Source organism: Periophthalmus magnuspinnatus, chromosome 12 (assembly GCF_009829125.3).
Source record: "Periophthalmus magnuspinnatus isolate fPerMag1 chromosome 12, fPerMag1.2.pri, whole genome shotgun sequence".
In the NCBI taxonomy this organism is placed as follows: domain Eukaryota; kingdom Metazoa; phylum Chordata; class Actinopteri; order Gobiiformes; family Gobiidae; genus Periophthalmus; species Periophthalmus magnuspinnatus.
The window spans coordinates 3,794,010-3,816,222 of NC_047137.1; the positions used below are offsets into that span (position 1 = coordinate 3,794,010).

Here is a 22,213-nt window from a genome sequence, read left to right on the forward strand (position 1 = left end):
GTTTAAAAAGCAGCAGGTGCCACTTTACAAGGTAAATGGGTTCAGATAATATCTAATCAAGTCAATAATATCTAATGCAAATGTGGAGCGTCTAAAATTAAGATTTTTGTTGTAATACAAGATGTTAATGGATATAGTCACCAATAGAAATGATTAGGTTGAACCATAGACTGTACATTTGCAAATTTATATATATGATATAAACCAACCCAGCACAGAAAACTATAAATGCTCTGAGGCTTTAAGCCAAAACACGTTGACTGAAGATGTGCAGCCCTAAGCTTATTTGAATATTTGTAAATTTACCTTCAGCATACAGTCTAATCATCTGGGATTATGACATCATCACTATCATCACCTGGAATCTGAAAACCAGAAATTTAACTTTAACTTTTACTCTACAAAGACCTATGATCAATTAGCCTATTTTTAAAACACAGTGTTGGAGGTGATATGACAACATACATTAAGTTAGTTGGCTCCTCCCTTCAGATAGATATAAGGCAGTGTCCACCATCATTTGACCAGAACTGAAGAAGCAGATTGGGTGAACAGCGAAACGTCTTCACTCCTACGATGTTTTGTCCAGTTTACAGATTTTGTATTTAATTTTATTTTGGTCTTATTAATTGCTGCAGCCATCCAGGAGATCATATGGCTGTTTCACAAAATAACATTTGATCTCCCTATAACTTTAAATCCTGTTTATAAAATACATAATGGGCAGCACAACAGTACTGATGTGGTTCATAGAGTCAACCTGTTTGAATCCTCCAATGCTTCCCAATGTGGCACTGTCAGGATCTGTGTAGATAACTGTACATCATGCAACATATCCAGTGTTCAAGTTTTATTTTCGACTCTCACTTCCATTTTGCAGACAGAAGCACCAATGTACCACAGCCTGAACACATGCGTCCCTCTCCCTCATCTGTAGTCAGAGTCCTCTAGTTTGAACACAAATTTTGTTGAATGTTGGTATATATCACCGATCCTTTCTATTTAACTATTTAACCTTTCTCTCTTTAAGAAGCACCTGTTGTTAAGTGCCACATAGACCATCCTTCCTTTACTTCCCATTTCAGTCACTACTAGCCCACTATTAGGCTACTACCAATACTATTACTACTACTAGCCTACTACTACTACTACTACTACTACTAGGTTACTACTACTACTAAGCTACTACTAGGCCTGCTGCTACCAGGCAACTAGGCTACTACTAAAGGGTACTTCTAGCAATCAAGCAACTACTATTACAGCATTTCAATAGTAAAAGTAGTAGGTGTCCTCCCCAGTACTGTAAGGCTGCTGTAAATGCAGTGACGCTGAGGCGATACTACTTCCTCTGTGTCATTGGACGCACGCAACTGTCAAGCGCTATTCTCATCCACTGGCGCTGCTCTGCGCTCGATCTGTTCCTTTAAACCGAGCAGCCCACGCCTCGAAAAGCGGCTCGTACCGGCTGGCCCCTGTACATCTTTTATCCTTGCTCAACACATTAAAATAGTGCCCGTGCGTGCCTCAAGAAACATTACGCGCGTAATTTTTATTTAAAAGCTTATATGCTCGTCAGTATTGATTATGGCTTGCATTTTAGCGTAAGAGCAGCGTGAAATGTTATATTCCTCATAATGTTCAGAGACGCAGCACTGGCTCCATCACTGGCGGAGCGATACACGCGTCTCTCATCCTGGTTTGTCAAGAGGAGGGTGTGTGGCTCACTCTACCTGCACGTACTGAGAGGAAGGGGGGTTGATTGTTCATTTGGACCAAAAGGACCTGTCTGCCGTGCTCTGAAATGCGCTGCTGTCTCGTTGTAACATCGATTATTATGCCCCGGGTCTGGTTGCTGTGGAGATTTTGCCGTTGATGACCCTTTCTGCCTAATTTGGATGGGCACTCCTGGATGACTGTGAATATGTTTATTCTGGTACTCCGGTGGAGAGCGTGAGGTAAGTCACTTTTCCTGAGGCGGTATGCACTAAATACACTCCCTGCTTACAAATTTCATTTTAATGTATCGTGAAATTTGCAAATACCATTAAGCCTTTCCAATGCGCATGTTTTCAAAGCACAAACTGTTCATGCTGTAATTCTGTCAGGGAACTATTCTGCAACTAGTGTCTACTGTATGATGTTACATACATGGCACGTTGCATTTAAATTGGTCGCATAGGTTTTGATTGAAATATAAAGGCATTAGGCCTGTACAATTTTAGAATTTGTCATGTAGAAAGAAGAAGTCTGGAGTTATAGCTACCACAGCCTGGACGCAGGTGTCATGTTTTAATAACCATAGCCCTGGGTAATAAAGTTGAATATAAAGTTTGCAGCAACAGTGGTTAGTTAAAGAATAACCAGGACACCAGGAAATCTAATATTCTCATAACATCATAACATTATCCAAGGCTGCATCAAAGAGATTACATAACTGGTGTTTGTGCTGCTCCTCTTTCTGCAGACACATTTCAACAGCACTGTTAAAATACTCGGGGCCTTTAGGCCCAGTGCAGCTTGTATGACTGCCCTGCCTCCCATCCAGACATTGCCCATATGCACACTCAGAGATGACAGAACTTATGAATAAGTAATCAAAGACCCATATACTCAGCCATTACACTCAAAACTTCTACCATGGGGGAATGATAAGTTGCAGGACATAGTATTACAAGATGAATGAGTATGTTCAGTATGAGTATCGTGGCCAAAATGAACCAGTCACTACCACCTCTAAAGATACTTGTTTGTGTGACCCACCTGTGAGGTTATATTTTTATTTTCTGTTCATGACTCATAGCAGTTTGTGGTTTTAATTGTTGTTTTTAGCAGAGTAGTATTTAATTCAATGCATGAGAGCTAGACTAAGATGGCTTGAAAAACTTTAATATTACAGAGTCAATAAGTGTTTGTCAACAGTTGAGCATGGCGGGCCTTATAGCAACTGATTTATAGATGTTCATGTTGATTGTAACTATAAATACATAGCATGTGGGTGTATGGTTAATGGTAGAAATGCTCATAGAAGAAAAGCGCCACATTATTTCCTCAGTTGAAGAACTCTGAATGTATGTCTTTATAGTACAGACTAATTTGTAGCCTTTAGTTACTTTAACCTAAATTATCCCATATCTTAAACCATCAACGAGAAATTATTGATTTTTGGCCCCACAAAGCATGGTCCTCATGAAGTTACAACTTACAAAATCTAATGCCCACAATGTAATCATTTCTTGCCCACAAATGTGGATGTCTATCAAACAATATTCAACAATTTGTGTTCAAACTTGAGGACTCTGACTACAGATGAGGGAGAGGGACGCATGTGTTCAGGCTGTGGTACATTGGTGCTTCTGTCTGCAAAATGGAAGTGAGAGTCGAAAATAAAACTTGAACACTGGATATGTTGCATGATGTACAGTTATCTACACAGATCCTGACAGTGCCACATTGGGAAGCATTGGAGGATTCAAACAGGTTGACTCTATGAACCACATCAGTACTGTTGTGCTGTCCATTATGTATTTTATAAACATGATTTAAAGTTATAGGGAGATCAAATGTTATTTTGTGAAACAGCCATATGATCTCCTAGATGGCTGTGGCAATTAATAAGACCAAAATAAAATTGAATACAAAATCTTGGTAAAAAAAAAGTATACCCCCAGCCCTACGATCTCCCTCTTTGTTTCTATCTTGGCAAAAGCAAAAGAAAAGTCAAGACTGCCTGTCCTGAACCAGAGGAGTGCAAGCCAACTATTAGCTGTAAAGTCACAATGGACTTGTCATCCTCCTCTCAGTGAAGTGGGAGGCTCACCAGATCGCCACTGTCATGGTCCGCTCTCTCACTACTTTAGAGGCTGCTGCACTGAGAACATACATTTAAATGATATTCTCTATAACAAACTGTACTTTAGGTGAAATACCTTGACTGTAGTCCAACATTAAAAACTATTTCAAATCCTAGTGACATTGTAATAAAAAGACTGCCAAAACAAAAGAGAGGGCTGAAGAGGAAATTTCTGTTTGCTGTAACTCCTCTGCCCTGTATCACAAGACTTGAATTACTCATGTGGGGGGCTGTTGTGTGCGCACGTGGGCATGCCTCTGCTGAGGAATTCAGGAGAATTCAGGGGGAATTCAGGAAGACAATCAAATGTTATCTTCTTCATTTATGTGGTATTACCAAGTTTAGGGTTTGGTTATGTCCTGTATCGTTACAGTTTATTCTCTGTAACTACATTGGCTAAGTCATTTTTTTTTTAATAATCGGTGGCCAAATATGCCCTCTCTCTTCACTTTTGGATCAAATTTACAATATGGTTTGGTAAATGCAGGTGCTCTGGATAGTGGCCTACTCAAAATATAGTCGCAGTATTTGCTTACTACCACTAAGCTACTATTATCCAACTAAATAGGTAATAATATTAATAAAATGCAATTTTATTAATATTATAATAAAATTGGTTCATAATGAGTAAATTGGCATTGCAACAGTTTGCAGTAATTCCCTTTAGTAATCGCACATTATGTTGTTTAACTCTTATACCCTACACCATGAGGTCAGACTTCTGGACCCCCTCTTTAAGTCTTGTTGAAAACAGGATGTAGCAGTTGCTCAGGCCATGAACAGGTGGCTGTCAGCGTGACTGGAGCTTTTGATTTAAGCCTTACACTTGTGCCCAACTCTTTCACTCCATTATTCCGTTCATACGAGATACATACGGAGGCTCTTCTAGAACTTACACAGTAACATCTTTATTTTTCATAGTAGTTTTGCTAGGCCAGGTGGAACAAAACATGATGCACAATCAAAGTGGAGCTGTACACAAGGCTGAGGTGGGTACAAACTTTAAAAGGAGTGTGAAGTAGTACAAAATTGGAAAAAATGACTTTCCTAACTATTTACATTAGATGTGGGCAAGATTTCATGTGTCTGCATGCTTTGAAATGTGTTTGTTTTCTTCAAAAATTTTAAAGAAAATCCTGTAATAGCATATCAAAAATATTATACAATATGAAGACATTGATGAGAGATTTTGTGAAGCACATGGCTGGAAATCACATGAGTGTAGGCTGCATCATATTCAACTTCATAAAAGTCCCAGGTTTGTGGTTAGCAGGCTAAACAAATTTGGTCTTCAGGAACAGATCTTTGCTTTCACCATCACATAACATAGGCAACATAAATTTGACATTTAATTATAAATGATTTATGCAATCCTTTTTTTAATGTATAAAAGTGCATTTTACTTAATACATTTCAAAAGTGAAACACAGGTATACCTAGTTTCATTACACTATTCCAATCATTGTTTTTTTTGTTTGTTTTTTTCTTTTAAAAATTAAGTCCCCAAATCAGTATAACCTGACTTTCAGCACCAGTTAAATAATTGTTACTTATTATGTCTATGTCCTTTTTATGTTTTGTACCAGTCATGTGAAAATGCTGCAAACCAATTTCTCCCAAAGACAAATGAAAGTCTATTCTTTTCTGAATGATCTCTGCTTTGGCTCTATATGCACCATATGATTCTAATATTAGAACACTCACTGTGAACTCGAACCAGAGTTCCTTTAGTTTACTGAATGCATCTTCCCATGTGCATTGTATTCTGCATGCATATATATATATATATATATATATATATATATATATATATATATATATATATATATATATATATATATATATATATATATATATATATATATATATATATATATATATATATATATATAGTATATAGTTGAGATATATATACATCTCAACCAATTCTAGGGAAGAGACTGAAAATTGACTTTAGACACAAGTCTGCACCTTTTTTTATCATTTAAAGTAGAACAACTTTGAAAAGATATAATTTACAATACAATTTATAGACCAAAATGGGATATTGACTGAACCAATCCATTTATCTTCCACTTATCCGGGGCTGGGTTGCGGGGGCAGGAGTCTAACAGAGACTTCCTCCAGCTCCTCCAGGGGGACCCCAAGACATTCATAGGCCAACCGAGAGACATAGTCCCTCCAGCTGTGTCCTGTGTCTTCCTCTGGGTTTTCAATATCGATACCAGTATTGTACTGGTGCATCTCTAACAGCTACTGTATCCAGTATGAGAAGATTATACAGGTATGTTCCAAACTGTATGTTTTTTCTGCATGCAGGAGCTTGGAGGGCTGTCTTCAGAACTGGGCTGGACATGAGGTCGCTCTGAACTGGCTGCCTGCTCCTGTGGGGTGGTGACAGGATGCCTGTGCAGGCAGCCCAGTGGACAGAGTTTCTGTCCTGTCCCATATGCTACAATGAATTTGATAGCAGTGGCCACCAGCCCATCAGCCTGGGCTGCTCCCATACAGTGTGTAAGACCTGCTTACACAAGCTGCACCGTAAGGCCTGTCCCTTCGACCAGACCCCCATCAACACTGACATCGACCTGCTGCCTGTCAACTGTGCTCTGCTGCAGCTGGTCGGTGCTCCGGTGAGGACACACTGTTCAAAGTTATCCTTCTTTAAGATTCAATTTTTAAAAAAATAATTTTTAATGAATTTGGACAGAGACATTTTAAAATGCTCAAAAACTGAAAATATAATAGCATGCAAAATGTGTATTTTCTGGTATATGTAAGTGTATGTTTTATTATTTAGTATATGCCCCATGTAAAAAAAACTTTTGTCTGCATTTAATTCCAGGGATGTCTTAAAAATGTCATTCGGTTAAACGGACATATTTAAACACTGTTATTCAATTTAAAATATATTATTGAAAAAGATAAACTGAGATCTACAAATAAACACTAGGCCATTACAAAGTTTTGAAGCATTTCACAATTTGCCCTAATACACCATCAACTTAACTCTGGTACCAATCTTTTCATAAACATTTCAAAATTGGATAAAACTTAAGCATGTTAGTACTTTCCTTCTTTAAATGTATAATTTACATTTAAAGAAGGAAAGTACTAACATGGACACATGGACATTCTGGACACAAAAATGCCGACATCACATCACTGACCCACTTTATAATCATTTTTACTTATTCTGCATGCCATGTCTTGAAAGAAGAGATTTTATTATATATAAGTTCAAAACAAAATGTAAAATTTTGACCCACTTTATAATCATTTTTACTTATTCTGCATGCCATGTCCTGAAAGAAGAGATTTTATTATATATAAGTTCAAAACAAAATGTAAATTTTTCCTTGTCTGAAAATATTAAGAAGCTTTCATGCACCTTAGTTTAAACATCACGTGGTTATAATTTAGTAAACATAAATATTCTCATTCTACAAATTAGTTGAGTCAAAATAATAGTTAGTTATTTCCCTAACATATAACATGTACCTGCATGTGTGTACCAGGTACCAGACATGAGACCATTAAGCCTGAGCAGTGCTGCAGAAGTGGGGCACTATGAGGTGTGCAGTGAATGTGTGGAGGAGCTGGCACTCTACCTAAAACCTATTGCCGGGGTCAAAGGTAATGCCAGAGAAGGTTCCATTATATAATTTGCATATAACTTAACATCAATACTAAACTATTATATTTGGGATGTTTTGGTCATTTGAACTCTGAATTTATGTAAACCTGATTTGACTACTTCATTTTCCAACCAAATTTTCCCACTTCATAATTAGTTTAGCAAAATCTGAAAGACATACTACACAAAATGCCTTTGATTTGATCTTGAGGCCTTAACCATTAATGGCAGTCCTATTAATTGTAGGTGCTGCGAGCCCGAGCGTGCTGAGTCGGCCCATGCAGAGGAAGCTTGTGACCCTAGTGAACTGTCAGCTGGTGGAGGAGGAGGGCCGAGTGCGGGCAGTGAGGGCAGGCCGCTCTCTGGGGGAACGCACCGTGACAGAGCTCATCCTGCAGCACCAGAACCCCCAGCAGCTCTCTGCAAACCTGTGGGCTGCTGTCAGAGCACGGGGCTGCCAGTTCCTCGGACCAGGTGAGACCGGCATCCTCATGATATTCCCTTGTAAATGATGACAAGAAGAAGAATATTTCAACTATAAAGATATATGTTGTATGACTGTCCCCTCTTGGGTGACCATAGACAATCAATTGCCTTCTTGGTTTATTAACTAGCCTATTTTTTTTTACAGATATCCTGTCTGACACTGTCTATTCTGTTTATCTTATCCTGGTTCTCCTTGAAATCATAGTCCTTAGTTTGTATAGATATGTTTCTTGTTTTGAGTCAAATTGAACCTCTGTGGTGGTCTGTGGTTACTAAATCATGACATTACCAATAGTATCTCATTATTCTAATTCCTACCTCAAAAACAAAACTACATTCTTTTGATAGTAGTGTCGATGACAGTTTGGTAGTTTCCAGTGTTCATTCTGATGGCTCGTGCTGCAGCTGATGTCCTGTGATGATTACTCATAGGGCAGATTCTGACTGAGAAAACATTTCTCACCATGATAAAACTATGAGTTCATTTCAAGTCTGAGGACACCTGCTTTCACCACTACATTTGTTTTCTTTAAATTAGAGGAAGTAAAGTAAGTAAACTGTTTTCTTTCACTGACGATTTCTGGCAGCTATGCAGGAAGATGCGCTGAAGCTGGTTCTGTTGGCCCTAGAGGATGGCTCGGCTCTCTCCAGGAAGGTTTTGGTTTTGTTTGTGGTGCAGAAGCTGGAGGCCCGCTTCCCACAGGCCTCTAAAACCAGCATTGGCCATGTGGTTCAGCTGCTCTACAGAGCTTCATGTTTCAAGGTAAAACATGAGACTGAAATATGGACTTTATTGTATCAATTTACTCACTGACAAAAAAAAAAAAAAGAAACAAGCGATTGGCAATTTAGTTACAATAGTACTATAAGTACTGTAAGTATATTAGTTTCTCCTGAGAGTTGTTGTGTGTATGCGTGTGTATGTGTGTGTACGTGTGCGTGTGTGAGCATGCACGTGTGTGTATTTCTGGAACAAGTTAACTGATAGTAGTATATGGTTGGTAGGGTAAGAAATGCCAGGTATCCATCAATGATGTAACAGTAAGGCTAAATTTGATCTGGTCATTTCAGACAGATGGACAGTGAGTGCTGCTGTTAAAGACAGGTTCACTTAACCGTTACTGAAGTATTTGTCTGCTCAGTTGAATGTGAAGTTGTCAGATTTTTTATAAGGCTTTCCCTTTTTTTCAAATTTGGACAGTACAAATTTATTTGAATGGAATGCCATTGGTACATGCCATTTCAAAAAAAAGGTTGTAAGCATCATGTAGTACATTTTCACACTGTCATTTAGTAGGTCAATGCAGGGAAGGATGGCGCTTGAGACTGGCATTTAGATTGGTGTATTGTCTACAGCGATAATTGTAACTGGAAATATATTTTATATTTGTATTTATTCATAGAAGTTGAATTCTAATCTTTTACTTGAGTTTAAACAAGATGGAAATCATTTTATGCAATAACAAAGTGCATAACAATTACCAATGCTGCTCAAGCAAGATAATTAAAGGGGCATTCTGCTATATATAACCAGAGCGTACACTACCACCTAAACATGATCTTAAAGTCTCTATCCCTCAACTTTTAGGTGACTAAGCGTGATGAAGACTCATCCCTAATGCAGCTGAAGGAAGAGTTCCGAACTTACGAGGCGCTCAGGAGAGAACATGATGCGCAAATAGTACATATCGCCATGGAAGCAGGCCTACGCATTTCACCTGAGCAATGGTCTTCGCTGTTGTATGGAGATCTGGTTCACAAATCTCACATGCAGTCCATTATTGATAAGGTGTAGGATTTTATATTAAAGACTACTATAAGATATGTTTTAACTGAAAACTAAATTCCCTCTTATTTGTGTTTTATTAGTTACAGTCTCCAGAGTCATTTGCCAAAAGTGTGCAGGAGTTGACTATAGTTTTGCAAAGAACTGGAGATCCAGCTAACTTAACCAGTCTGAGACCAAATCTGGAGCTGCTTGCTAACATAGACCACAACCCAGGTTTGTCTCCAGCATTTTATGCAAATGCTTTATTCCTACCAAATGCAAACTATATGCATATTGCTATATCTAACCTTATTTTACATGAATCTTGTACCACAGCCTAAATTACTCATTGGTCTCTGTGCAGATGCACCACCACCTTCATGGGAGGAGCTGGAAAGTGTGATGTTAGCTGTAAAACAAGTGGTTCATGGACTTGTTGAATTCATACAGAATTTTAGTAAGAAGAGTCATGATGCTCCACAGGTATGCAATTTTGATAATCCAGAAACCAAAATGTAAAATCTGTCAAAGTCCAATTGACAGATTTTACATTTTGCTTTTACTATGGATCATACCTGGACGACTGAGGGATTACACAGACAATAACCCAAAAATAAATTGTACTTGGTTAACGATTAAATACAATTATTTCAAAAGTTGTTTTCTTTTTAGCCTCAGGCTAACAGCAAGTACAAGACCAGTATGTGCAGAGATCTGCGGCAACAGGGAGGCTGCCCCCGAGGAACCAACTGTACATTTGCACACACTCAGGATGAACTGGAGAAGTATGCACACTCTGGCACTGAACAATAGATAAAAAATATAATACTAACAATTACATCATACTAGATTAATTGCAGTTCAACACATATTTTTAATCATCTTGACATAATCTTTTGTAATTATTTGGGTTTTGGTCTGGCAATGAGCAAAACGTTCTGAAAATCAAAACTTCCTTTAACGATTGTAATTATTTGTTTTTTGTTTGCAGGTTTCGTCTAAGGAACAAGAAAAGTGGCAGCCTAAATCGTTCTCTCCAGTTGTTGCAGGGGGTCATGGGTAAGACTTTCACCGTTGAGGGCTCAGAGGCATCCACTGTGGCTGGTCAGGGCTCCAAGGGCTTAGGAGACACTGCAGTACTAGAGAGGGTGCCAAACCTCACCCACTCTCAGCTCATCTGCAGAGGGGCAGACATGTTGGAGGATGTCAAGAGAGCAGTGCCAAATGAATCCACTGTGGCTAATGGATCCAATGAGCTGTGTGCCACCAGGGTGTCTTCTGGGACAACAGAACAGTAAGAATTTGTTGTTAAAAATGTTTTGATCAAATGCATGTTTATAATTCATTTTAGTTGATAGCGGTTCAGCTGAGACAATAGTCTTAGAGGTTAATTCTCCACTACCTGGATTACAGCACTTTAGCCAATTGTTATCATTCTAAAAAAATATTCTTCACTTAATTGTATTAGTTTAGCATAGGGCCTTACAAATAAAGATATACAGATAATATACAGATAATATTTATGATTACCTTAACCCCAGAACAGAGGGACACATCATCAAATCATAGCATAACTGGCATTTTTTGGTAATTTTTTGGCCACATTGCGTTTGCTGTCTGATCTTACTCTCCAGACCTTGCTGCACCTGTAGTTGTCAATTGCTCTGCCTCAGCTAATCATAAAGATTTCTACAGCCAAAAACATAAACTGCACCAGTCATCTTATTGACATAAGCCCTTTATTATTCTTTTTTCCAAAAAAAACTTTATTTATTAAAAAATTATTTATGCCAATTATTCTCTGAGGGTAATGAAATGTGTCCAAACCTCCTTCACTAAGCCTACTCTCATCAGATCTCAGAAACTAAGCAAGGCTGGGCCTGGTTAGTACTCGGATAAGAGACTACTGGGAATATCAGGTGCCACAGTGGGGCGCCAGTGGCAAAAACTGTTGTTGTGTTCTTGGGTAAGACACTTCACCCACATTACCTAATATGAATGTGATGTGTTGGTGGTGGCTGGAGAGGCTTATGGCGCAGATTGGTAGCCTCACTTCCAGCATTCTACCTCAGGGGAGCTGTAGCTACTACTTATCACCACTGAGTATGAGGTGAATAAATAATACACAAGATTGTAAAGCGAATTCTGGAAAAGTGCAATGTAAGAGCAAAAGAAAAATAAAAGGTTGACACAATTTTTTCTTGTTGTTTAGAAAATCCATGTCCCCTCCAAGAACTCCTCTAAACCATCCCTTGGTGTCTTCTCCCTCGACAACTACTGGATGTGCTGATGGTAGTTCCCAAGTGGCCAAGCACAGTCCTTTTTTAACACGTGCACCACACCCTTCTCAAACCTCTGAGCTGTATTACCAGGATGCCCACTCACCCTACGACTCTCCCCAGTTTCAACAAACATGTGAGTAGTTCTGTTCATAAAGAAAAAAACAGATCTAACACATGCCCTTATTTAATTGCATACAATATAAGATTTCAGATTTCTAACAATAATGTTAATAATAATGTTTTCCTGTGTTCTCCAGCAGGCTCCTTCTACCCCTCCACTCTTCACGCCCCACACAAAACTTGCATGGCTCGATTCCTTCGCTCCTCAAATGTCCCAGAATCCTCTCTGCCTCCTTCAATGGGCCCTCCACCATCTTCCTTCTCCAGTGACCTTCAGCCCTCACACCCACCCTCCTCTTCATCCTCTGGGTATGCGCCTCACCCACTTAGAGAGCGAATAAGTCACCCTACTTTCCATGGCCATCCGAGTCAACCTCCATACGGCCCCCTTGCTCCTGCCCATGGTGTTTACGCCCCTCTCTACGACAGCAGGAGGGTATGGAGGCCACAGGTGAGCACTGTCATTCTCTAACACTTCTCACAATACATTTTATTCTAGGCTGTCTGTCTGTATTCTAGCTGTCTAAGCAGAGACTCTCCTGTTTCCCCTGTTTCTGAACACATATTAAGGTCTTACCCCAAGCGAGGCCACTTTATTATATCTATCTGAAAGGAGGGGCAAACTACCTTGAAACTGTAAACAGCTATTGTCTCCAGTTTCAGATAAAAATACCCTGTTCAGCCTTTAACGACCCTGCTATTGTTCTCTTTGTTTGTTTTGGGTCTGAGGATGGGGTTATAGATGGGGGAGAGATGGGGGCCCCCATTCCTGTTTAAGGAAAGATTGTCTTTCCTAACAAAAATAGCTTCTTTAACTCCCCTCTCAAACCATTTCTTTTCTCTGGCTAAGATCTGAACCTCACTATCTTCAAAGGAGTGGTTAGTGGCTTCAAGGTGGAGATTTATGGCGGACTGGGGTCTAGGGGAGCTCTCGCGCCGATGTTGGTACATTCTCTTATGGAGTGGCTGCTTAGTTTCTCCAGTGTAACCCGAAAAGTAAGACGAGGAAGTCTGATGAAGCGTATTTAGCACTTGGCTTCACCGTGACCCCGGTGGGACACGAGGACAGACCGGTGTCTGCTGTGGCAGCGGACAATATGAAGCCAAATAAGTTAAGGCGCCACCTTATTACACCTCAGTCACGCTGATAAGACGCTGGAGTTTTTTCAGTGTAAACGTGCCAAATATTGCCAACAATCATCCCACTTTGTGACACTTGTCACTTAAATCAGCGAGCACTGTTAACATATAAGGTGGCATACCAAATTGCTAAATTTCTTGTTTTAATTTGATATTTTTTAATGTATTAATGTATTCATGTTTTAATGTATTTTAATGTGTTATTTTGATATTTATTACATTTTAATTTATTAATTTGATGTTTATTTAATTATATTTTTTATTTGATATTTAATTCAATTTCATTATATTTTATTTTTTTCAGTATCAAATGGTTGAATCAGTTGTTCCAACAATATATATATATATATTGTTCAAATAAGGATAAAATAAATAAATAAATAAAATAATTGAGAAGCACTGCCTTAAAGTGTTTGTAGGACTGAAGTTTTTCAGGCACACCAGCTGTGTAAGGAATAGTTATGACTATCCCTCTAGGTTCAGATTCCCTGTTGTCCTGTTTTTTGGCTCTCTTAGATCTATTGAAGGCTCATTTTGGATATCCACAAGCCGAAAGGGCTTTCTCCTCATGTTGTTCCTCCTTCACTTTTCCCTCTGTGTTTGTGGGAACCACTTGAGGAATAGGGGCCTGAGACATAATCTCTCTCCCATCTATAATCCCATTCTCAGGCCGAAAAGAAACAAAGAGAACAATAGCAGGGTCATTAAAGGTTGAATAGGGTAGTTTCATCTGAAACTGGAGACAATAGTTGATTACAGTTTCAGTGTAGTTAGCCCCTCTACATATAAGGTACGATGGATATAAGGCAGTGTCAACCAGCAATCTGACCAGAACTGAAGAAGCGGCGTGGATAAGCAGCGAAACATCTTCACTCCTACAATCATTTTTCATTTTTTTATTTCAGTGTGTTTATGTTGCACTTTTTCACCGAAGCAAGTTCCTAGTTTGTGAACTGTGTTCACAGACTATGGCAATAAAAGTCTTCTGATTCTGATTCTGATTTGTCCAGTTGACAGATTTAAACTTTCGTCTTTTGCTATGGATCAGACCTGGATGACTGAGGGATTACACAGACATCTTAATGTTTGCTTGTATCTGTGGTATGATCATGACTCAGAGCTCATGACTATAGGTGAGAGTGGAAATGCAGACATTCTGATAAATGGCCTATAGCTTCAACTACATGAAAAACATGACAGTGTGTGTGATGTAGAAGATATTTAAGTATTCATCTGAGCTCAGTGTTGTTGTTTGTACACAACTGTACCACAATTTGTACCATTTTACCTTATCACAGTTGTACCACAGAGAAGATGCGAGGAGCAACTCTCTACCCCCAGAGGTGCTGCATTCAACAGTCTATCAAGCTCCACTAAGAGAGAGATTTAACTCTTTAGACAGCAACTACTGCTCAGGAACAGAACACAGAGGACTGCACAGGGTAAGTGAATTAACAATACTGGGTTTTTGTCACATTATTTGGTAAATGGATTGTGTTTCAGCCACAAATTTAAGAGATTACTTTAAAGAGAGTTATTCTGAAATTAATTTACTAGTAACTAAATACATGTGCCAAAAATACGTATTTAGAATATGTATATTTTATGTTTTAATCATTTGTCACATTTTTTACACAGCGTGAACATATTTTAAATATATTTTCCAAGTAGTATTCACAGCACTCTAAACTGTGCATGTAAAGCCTTACTTCTTAATATGCATAGAGGCTACATAACTTGCTGAAAACTAACTAATCCCAGCATGCATTCAGTTATGTTTCTCTGTTCCCTCCCACACGTTCTCACCTCTACCTTTGCAGCATCTACAGTGTGCCTTGCAGTGTGCAGTACTGCTGTAACCTCCTCCGCCGTCCTCCCACTCCTCACCCAAATATGTCTCTGCTTCCCTTACTCTTCGTATTTGGCTTACATTATAAAAGCACTCTTACTCTTTCAGATGGTACAACCGTGAATTTGGCAAAGCAAAAGAATGATTGCCTGCTAATTACATTTAGGTACCTATATATAGTTACCTATTTAGGTAACTATATTCTTCATGAAAATCCTTTGTTTACACTGCAGAAATTTAAGTGTGAGTACTTAGCCTTGATTAAAATAATTTGAATTAAGATTATTCATCTGGATTTTATTTTATTTTATTTCTTATAACATATGATTATATAACTTGTTTCATAACATTTGACTAATTCTGTTTGCTTACAATTAGAATATACATTTGAATATAAATGCAATATTTTTAAAGTAAATGCAGTTGTCTTATCCCAATGGTAAGCAATTAAGCCTGAAGTTGGCCAAATGTATTGAAACAAATAAAATAAAATCCTCAAGCAATTTAAATATTCTAGGTACATCAAGTAGATAACCCTTTAACAGTCAAAATTACATTTAGACTGATAATCTGAATTCATGTCATTGTTATTCTTCTTGTTATTTTGCAGCTGTCTTCACTCATAAAATTTGTTCAAGAGCTGAAATTCAATATGTTTGTGCCCTCTATCAGGACTATGGCCGTGTTCCTCTGGGCTATGAGGATCTGTTCAGAAGGAAGCAGGAGCAGTGGATTCACCATCACCACCACCATCATAGCAGTAATCGACCAGCTCAGTCCTCGCCCATCTTCACCATTGATTTTGGAACAGAGGTAAATGCCAACAATCTATTGTACACCAACACTCACCTCAACACTCTGACCAGGTCCCTTACCACACATACATACCTGATATACCATGTAGCAATTGTTTATGACATTTACATACTAATTTAAAATAGTTTAAATGCAATATCTAGTCTCTGTGTGTAATAGCAGCATCAAGCACTATTTAAGTCTGGAGATAGTTGCTTAGCAACTGAGAGGGAAGATTATATAGCAATTGTAGATGTGGTAACGTGCGTGAGAGAAAGTGAGCACAAGACATTAACAAGTGGTGACTCAGACTTTCAGACAACTAAGCCTTTGTTTCACTGAATATCATCAATATGACTTGTTTTGTGTAATTTATATGGGTGATCTGAGTTGCTAAGCATTTTCTTGCATTGTAGTCACTATGGGATGTTCATATATTCTTGAACTCTGTTAGATAGATTGTTTTACTATTTTCCACTTCATTTCATAAAAGGACTTCAAAGACTACAAAGAAGATGTAAATGTAATATGTAGGAACATTATGTGCATTAGAGATGTTGCCAGAATGAACAACAATATCAGTCTCAGACAACAAGAGGAAAACCTTTTCAAGTAACACGTTTCTTGCAATTGTCATATGTGTTTTCAGCATATGGAGAGCAATGGAAGTCCATGTATGGGCTGTCACTTCCGAGGGGAGGAGAGTTTAGCGCACTACTCTCCTTGGTCTTGTGGTTCCCTCGGCCCATGCATTAGTTCTTTTGAGCCTGACTCTCTCACACATACATCAGCCCACTCCTGCTCCGAGCATGTGGTGAGGAACTAATATACTTTATGCTCCCTATGATAATCATTGATTTGTACTGTTCTATTTGCATATGCTACGTTCTTTTTCCTGTAGGAGTTGAAAAATAATGAGAGTGGATGCAGTGGTGATGGTGTAACAAAACCATGGCTGCATTCATTAGATCACTACCGTCGACTCAAAGATGAAGATCCAATCATTCCTTTCAGTGAGGGGCCTATTATCTCCAAGTGGGGAGCCATATCTCGAGCCTCTCGTACTGGCTATCACACCACCGAGCCAGTCCAAGCCACAGCCTGCCAGGCCAGTGCCAGCACCACTGCCATCAACTTCAGAGGCAAGATGGCGTTTACACTGAATAAGCACTGTTTTTAAAAATTCATATTAAGATGTTTATGCTCCTTTTCACCTAATCTGCTAATGTTTACCACATTAGACTACAATGCCCACTTGGACCATAGTGACTACAGATGGAACTCGAGAGGATCAAACACTTCTGGCCATTCCCACTATCTGGACAGGTACATTTATTGTTCTGTTGGGCATTGGTGCACATGCTGAAAGCTCGGAAAGGTCAGCAGAAGTGTGTTGGGTCTATAGAAGAATAGAGTATTGGATGTTATCTGCTACAGATTTGGATTTTTTTTGCCCATAAATACTTAATATTTGAGGTTTTAAAAATGCCAAATGTCTTGTGGCTACTGTCTTATTCAGAGCTGTGATGTTCACTTCATACAAAGACATCATACACATACACTCATGCACACATTCTAAATCCAATTATACTAGATGGAGGCAATTTCACAAGCAAAATGTGTGATGTAATCCCTTTGGGCACAACACGGAAGTTGTGGTTATTATATTTGCTCTCTCACAGTACTCCTGCCATCTCCATTTTCTGATGTACAGTGGTCCCTCGCTATATTGCGGCCTCACTGCTTCGCAAATTTTTTTAGTGCTATTTTTGAACGCTTTTTTATAGAGTATGAACGTGCATCATGTTCTGTGTCCTGATTGGCTAAGGAACTGTAGACCATTGTCAATCAATCTCCTCCGTGCCGTGTCTCCTGAACAGTACAGAATTCATCTTGCCAAATTTACATAAATCTTCAATCGACACTACAGCGGAGAGGTAAGGGCGAAGAGGCATGGTCAGAGGAACTGTGAAATACACGTGAGTCACTATTAATAAATTAAACAAGAGAGAAATGGTGGGAAAATGTTAACGCCTGTCTGAGAAAAATGTATAAGTGTGTGTGTAAGTGTGTGGTGAGGAGTTTTACAGCCTTCAAACATATATAATAATTGTAAAAAATAAAGCTGACTACTTAGCAGATTTCACCTATTGTGGGTTATTTTTAGAATGTAACCCCCGCAATAAACGAGGGACCACTGTACTAAAAAATAAAGTCACTTGTTGAGCTCACATGCTCACTGGGAAAGCCCACTTCTCTGGATGACATGGTCACACTTTTCTTCTGTGACCTTTACAGTTTTGATAAATATCCGTTTGTTTTTATGTTGTTTTTTTTAGTGAGCAACTTTGTTCATCTGATCTAAGAGGGAGGCGAACTTCTGTCGGGACTGGGGAGAAGCCCTATCAGACAGTGTATGGCTTGGATGAGGAGAGACTCTGTGAGAGTGAACCAGAGCCTGACCGGGACATTGAGCTGGAACTATGTGCTCTTGACATGGATGACATAGACCAGCAGGATGTCAAGTCACAGGACAGTGTAAGAGCACTACAGTGGTTGGGAAGCAAAACCAGGTTATGGCTTCAGACCTTTTTTTTTTTTTCAAAGGGCTAAAGGGGTGAATGAAAAAGGGGTTAAATGAAATAGGAAAAAACAACAACTAGATTTTCTTGAAAAAAACAAAACAAAAACGGATATTTCTTGCTCTTTGTAAGTTATTCATTCTGTTTTTCATTCATTTCTTTTAACTGCGTTTCATGACTTAACATAGATCAGACATAAGGACAAGTTAATGGAAATGCAAAACTTTCTCAGCTTGTGTACAAGTCTCTATGACCTCGGATTGAAGTACATCTCCGACATGTTAGTGCCATATGAACTATCTCACACTCTGAGGACTTCAGGGACCAGCCTCCTGCTAGTGGAGACAGGACTAAACATGGGGAATGAGCGTTTCAGTTTTATGCAGCTAAAACCTGGAACAGTCTTCCTGGAGATGTGAGACAGGCCTCTACTTTGACCATGTTTAAATACAGGCTCAAAACGGTTCTGTTTAGCTGTGCATATGACTGAAAGGTTTTCTGCAGTCTACTCCTTTAATGTAAATTTTATGATGATTATGTATGATTATTTATGTTTTGATTTGTTGTATTGTGATTTTAATGTCTTACTTATTCTGTAAAGCACTTTGAATTACTTCGTGAATGAATTGTGCTTTACAAATAAACTTGCCTTGCCTTGCTTTGCCTTTCAGGAGTCAATAGACCTCGCCTCTCCCCAGTCTGACGAGACTTCCCAGCACCTTCTGTCTCCTTCCTGTCCCTCACCACAGCTCACATCGTCAATAGAAGAACGCCCAAAAACTGACATATCTTTACCTGACAAGATGGACATTCATTTGCTGAAAAAGATGGCCTTTAGGTATCGGCTTTTAGAATAATATTAATTATGCATTCAAACTCTTTTGCATTTTGATTATTGTCTGGCTTAATACTCCACTTTGCTTTACAGGAAGTCAGTTTCTCCTGGTGGAATAGTGTCAGGAGGTTTGTCTGTGGGAAAATTAGTACTCCGAACAGGACCTCCCCATTTGGGTGACAGTTCTTCCTGTGCTTGTTCTGAAATTCCAGTGACTACTGCAGTGCTGCTCAATGGAAGCTAAAACTTTGAAAATTCAAACACTGCACAGGATCCAAATATGTAGCCTAGCTAGCAAACCCCAATCTCCAAGTACTCATAAGATTTTGAACATCCAAATAGGTACAGATATCTATAGTTAGCATATTTACATTACAATAGTACCTTGCCTATTAACACTCGATGAAAGCTAGCTTCCCTCTCTTCCTTCCCACTTTGCACTAGTTATATAAATCAAACATGTCAAACTACACTAGTAGTATTGCTGCTCTCTGCTCTTCATATACTATATACACAGGTATAATATTTTTTATAGCTATTCAAATTAATATTTACATAATGGTGATGTCAAGGAAATAACAGTTTCTTTGATGCTCTGTTAAAATATTAAGACTGACCCCTTCAATTGAGGACTTTTATTTTCATAGTGAAGCGCTTCTGTCTTTGGTAGTCATATGATGCTCTGACTCCCACTGCAGTCATGGGACCATGCCCTTGGGACTATTTTGGCATTATTTAAGAATTAAGTAAAGTGTTAACTGGAGCTGTAAAATATGATCAAACTAGTAAAATGTGCTTTTTGAAAATTATTATTTGATGGTCATAGTTAAGTGCCATTGCTTTTCTTTTAAAAGTAACTGAATCGAGCTAAAATGTTCCAGCTCCACAATTACTTTACAGACAATTTATAACAAAATGTAAAGTGAATTGTTTTTTGGTTTTGTTTTGTAAGCATTTTCATCCACAAAATATTTTTGCTTGTGCTTTGCTAACTTCTGTGAAGTTGTTTGTAACTATTTTTGTATCAGGATATTATTGTGTCTTGAAGATTTAAATCGCTTAAGTGAACCCGTTTTTATCATATAATTATGCATGTTTGCTTCTACTTACAAGGGATCTGTAAGCCCTATTGTTCCTGACAGAGCTCACTTTGTATTGTACAATCAATTTTCAAGCTGCCCAACCTGATTCTTTTCATTGAAAATACACTACTTAGTCATAATGACTTAAATTAATATTTCCGAAGATTTAAGGAAATGTATTTATAATAAAGAAGTCTTCTTTTTGTTTTGAAAGGAATTTCCATGCATTTTACAGTTGACCATAAATACCATATAGTTCCATTTCCATTTGGAGATAACTACATTTTGCATCTGTTTACAACTAACATTAAGTGCCATAAGATGTACAGTTTGACTGTATGGTTTCTGCCTTGCACTGCCCCTTGCTTTGACAGACTCACCTGGAAAAATGCAAAGAATGAGACTGAGTTGAACTTAGCAGTTCAGTGCAATTGCGCTTTTCTCCAGTAGAGGCTGCTAGATCCATGTGTGCACAAGTTGCTCAGGGAAGGTCGGGGAGATGTTATTACAACAATTTTTTACCAATTGGGGATTTAATTCACTGTAATTTTATTGGTTGAGTAATTATTCTCAGTGTTTTGATTCTCTTAATGTTTATTATAAACCCGTAATGTTTATTATAAACCCAACTATTTTGTAGAACCAGTTGTGAAGTAACTGCACTGCTGCCTGCTCTGGTAACCGCACCCCATTCTTTGCCACTACATTACTGGTAGTGTGTGCAAGCCCACCTTGTCCCAGCACCTTCCCATAATTGCTCTATTGTCATGCATGCCATAGGCCCTCTTGTGATGGTGGAGGAGTATTGATGAATTGTAGTTGTGATACAACACACCCAGCGCTGTAAGAGTTCTGCACATGCCCACTGTGTGGCCACGTCAATGCTCAAGTTTGCTTGCAGTATTATTATTGTTTGCTGAAATATATTAATTATATACTAGTATTGTTATTACCACATTTTATTGCTGTTGTGGTACAGTAATTTTGTTGATTGTGAAAAGAGACTGAACTAATGTTTTATGACTTCATGTCTGTATTAGACATTTATTTTGTAAATCTATTGCTCAGTGGATATGTAGGCAAAGTGAATTAAGAGATGGTACACAACCGTCATTGTAAAGAGTCTGGCACCATCATTAGATGGACTTATAGTATAGATGCATTTATAAAACGTGTGAGAATAAGATGCTAGCCTATATTTAAATGTGTTCAATTAATTGGGCAGCTGTATAGTATTTTTACTATGGGAAGGAGCAAGCTCCAGTAATGAATAATACTGTTATGTATTCAATTTATTTCCTTGGAAATACAACATGTGAAAGGTTTGCCTTTTACTTATATTATAATACCAAAATTTAGCAAGATGTTTGTGCTTTTAATAATTGATGAATTGTACAATATTTGAATGATTTCTTTATTCTGTGTTTATAATGGGTTACTTGTGTTACACTGTTTACCAACAGTATGCCCATGTGGCATCTTGTTATTGTGTTGCACTTCAAACAGTAAACATGAGAGTAAGGAATTAAGCATACAAAACTGCATGCTACAATAAACCAATACAAATGTCATTGTCAACTTTGTATTCATTTATTAATAGGCCTACAAAACTCTTTCATTTTAGTTTCATACATAAAACAAAGTTTGTACGCATTTAATTTATCACTGATAATTAAAGTTTTTTTAAGCTCAATATGTTTTGATTTCTATCCAAAAACAAATGATAAACAATCAAATGACAGTTGTTTGAGAAAATGAAAAATACTTTTTGGTTTCTTTCACCACTA

General features: G+C 38.2%; 1 protein-coding gene across 1 annotated transcript; it reads left to right on the forward strand.

Annotated features, from left to right (window-relative positions):
- Positions 1-1,619: 1,619 nt before the first annotated feature.
- Positions 1,620-21,985, forward strand: rc3h2 (ring finger and CCCH-type domains 2). The gene is made up of 20 exons (XM_033976111.2): positions 1,620-1,955; positions 6,170-6,483; positions 7,369-7,486; positions 7,734-7,961; positions 8,561-8,736; positions 9,562-9,762; positions 9,843-9,975; positions 10,106-10,224; positions 10,414-10,526; positions 10,733-11,035; positions 11,954-12,156; positions 12,281-12,594; positions 14,582-14,725; positions 15,805-15,945; positions 16,577-16,741; positions 16,829-17,069; positions 17,169-17,253; positions 18,267-18,465; positions 19,181-19,347; positions 19,438-21,985. Exons 2-20 carry the CDS (start codon positions 6,253-6,255, stop codon positions 19,586-19,588), a joined length of 3,432 nt encoding a protein of 1,143 aa, XP_033832002.1. The 5' UTR covers positions 1,620-1,955; positions 6,170-6,252; the 3' UTR covers positions 19,589-21,985.
- Positions 21,986-22,213: the final 228 nt, after the last annotated feature.

Bases quoted from the DNA above. Each gene is read 5' to 3' on its own strand.
- rc3h2 (XM_033976111.2), top strand. From the start codon at position 6,253: ATGCCTGTGCAGGCAGCCCAGTGGACAGAGTTTCTGTCCTGTCCCATA. The intron at 7,962-8,560 runs GTGAGACCGGCA...GATTTCTGGCAG, and splicing joins CTGCCAGTTCCTCGGACCAG to CTATGCAGGAAGATGCGCTG. The intron at 15,946-16,576 runs GTAAATGCCAAC...ATGTGTTTTCAG, and splicing joins CCATTGATTTTGGAACAGAG to CATATGGAGAGCAATGGAAG.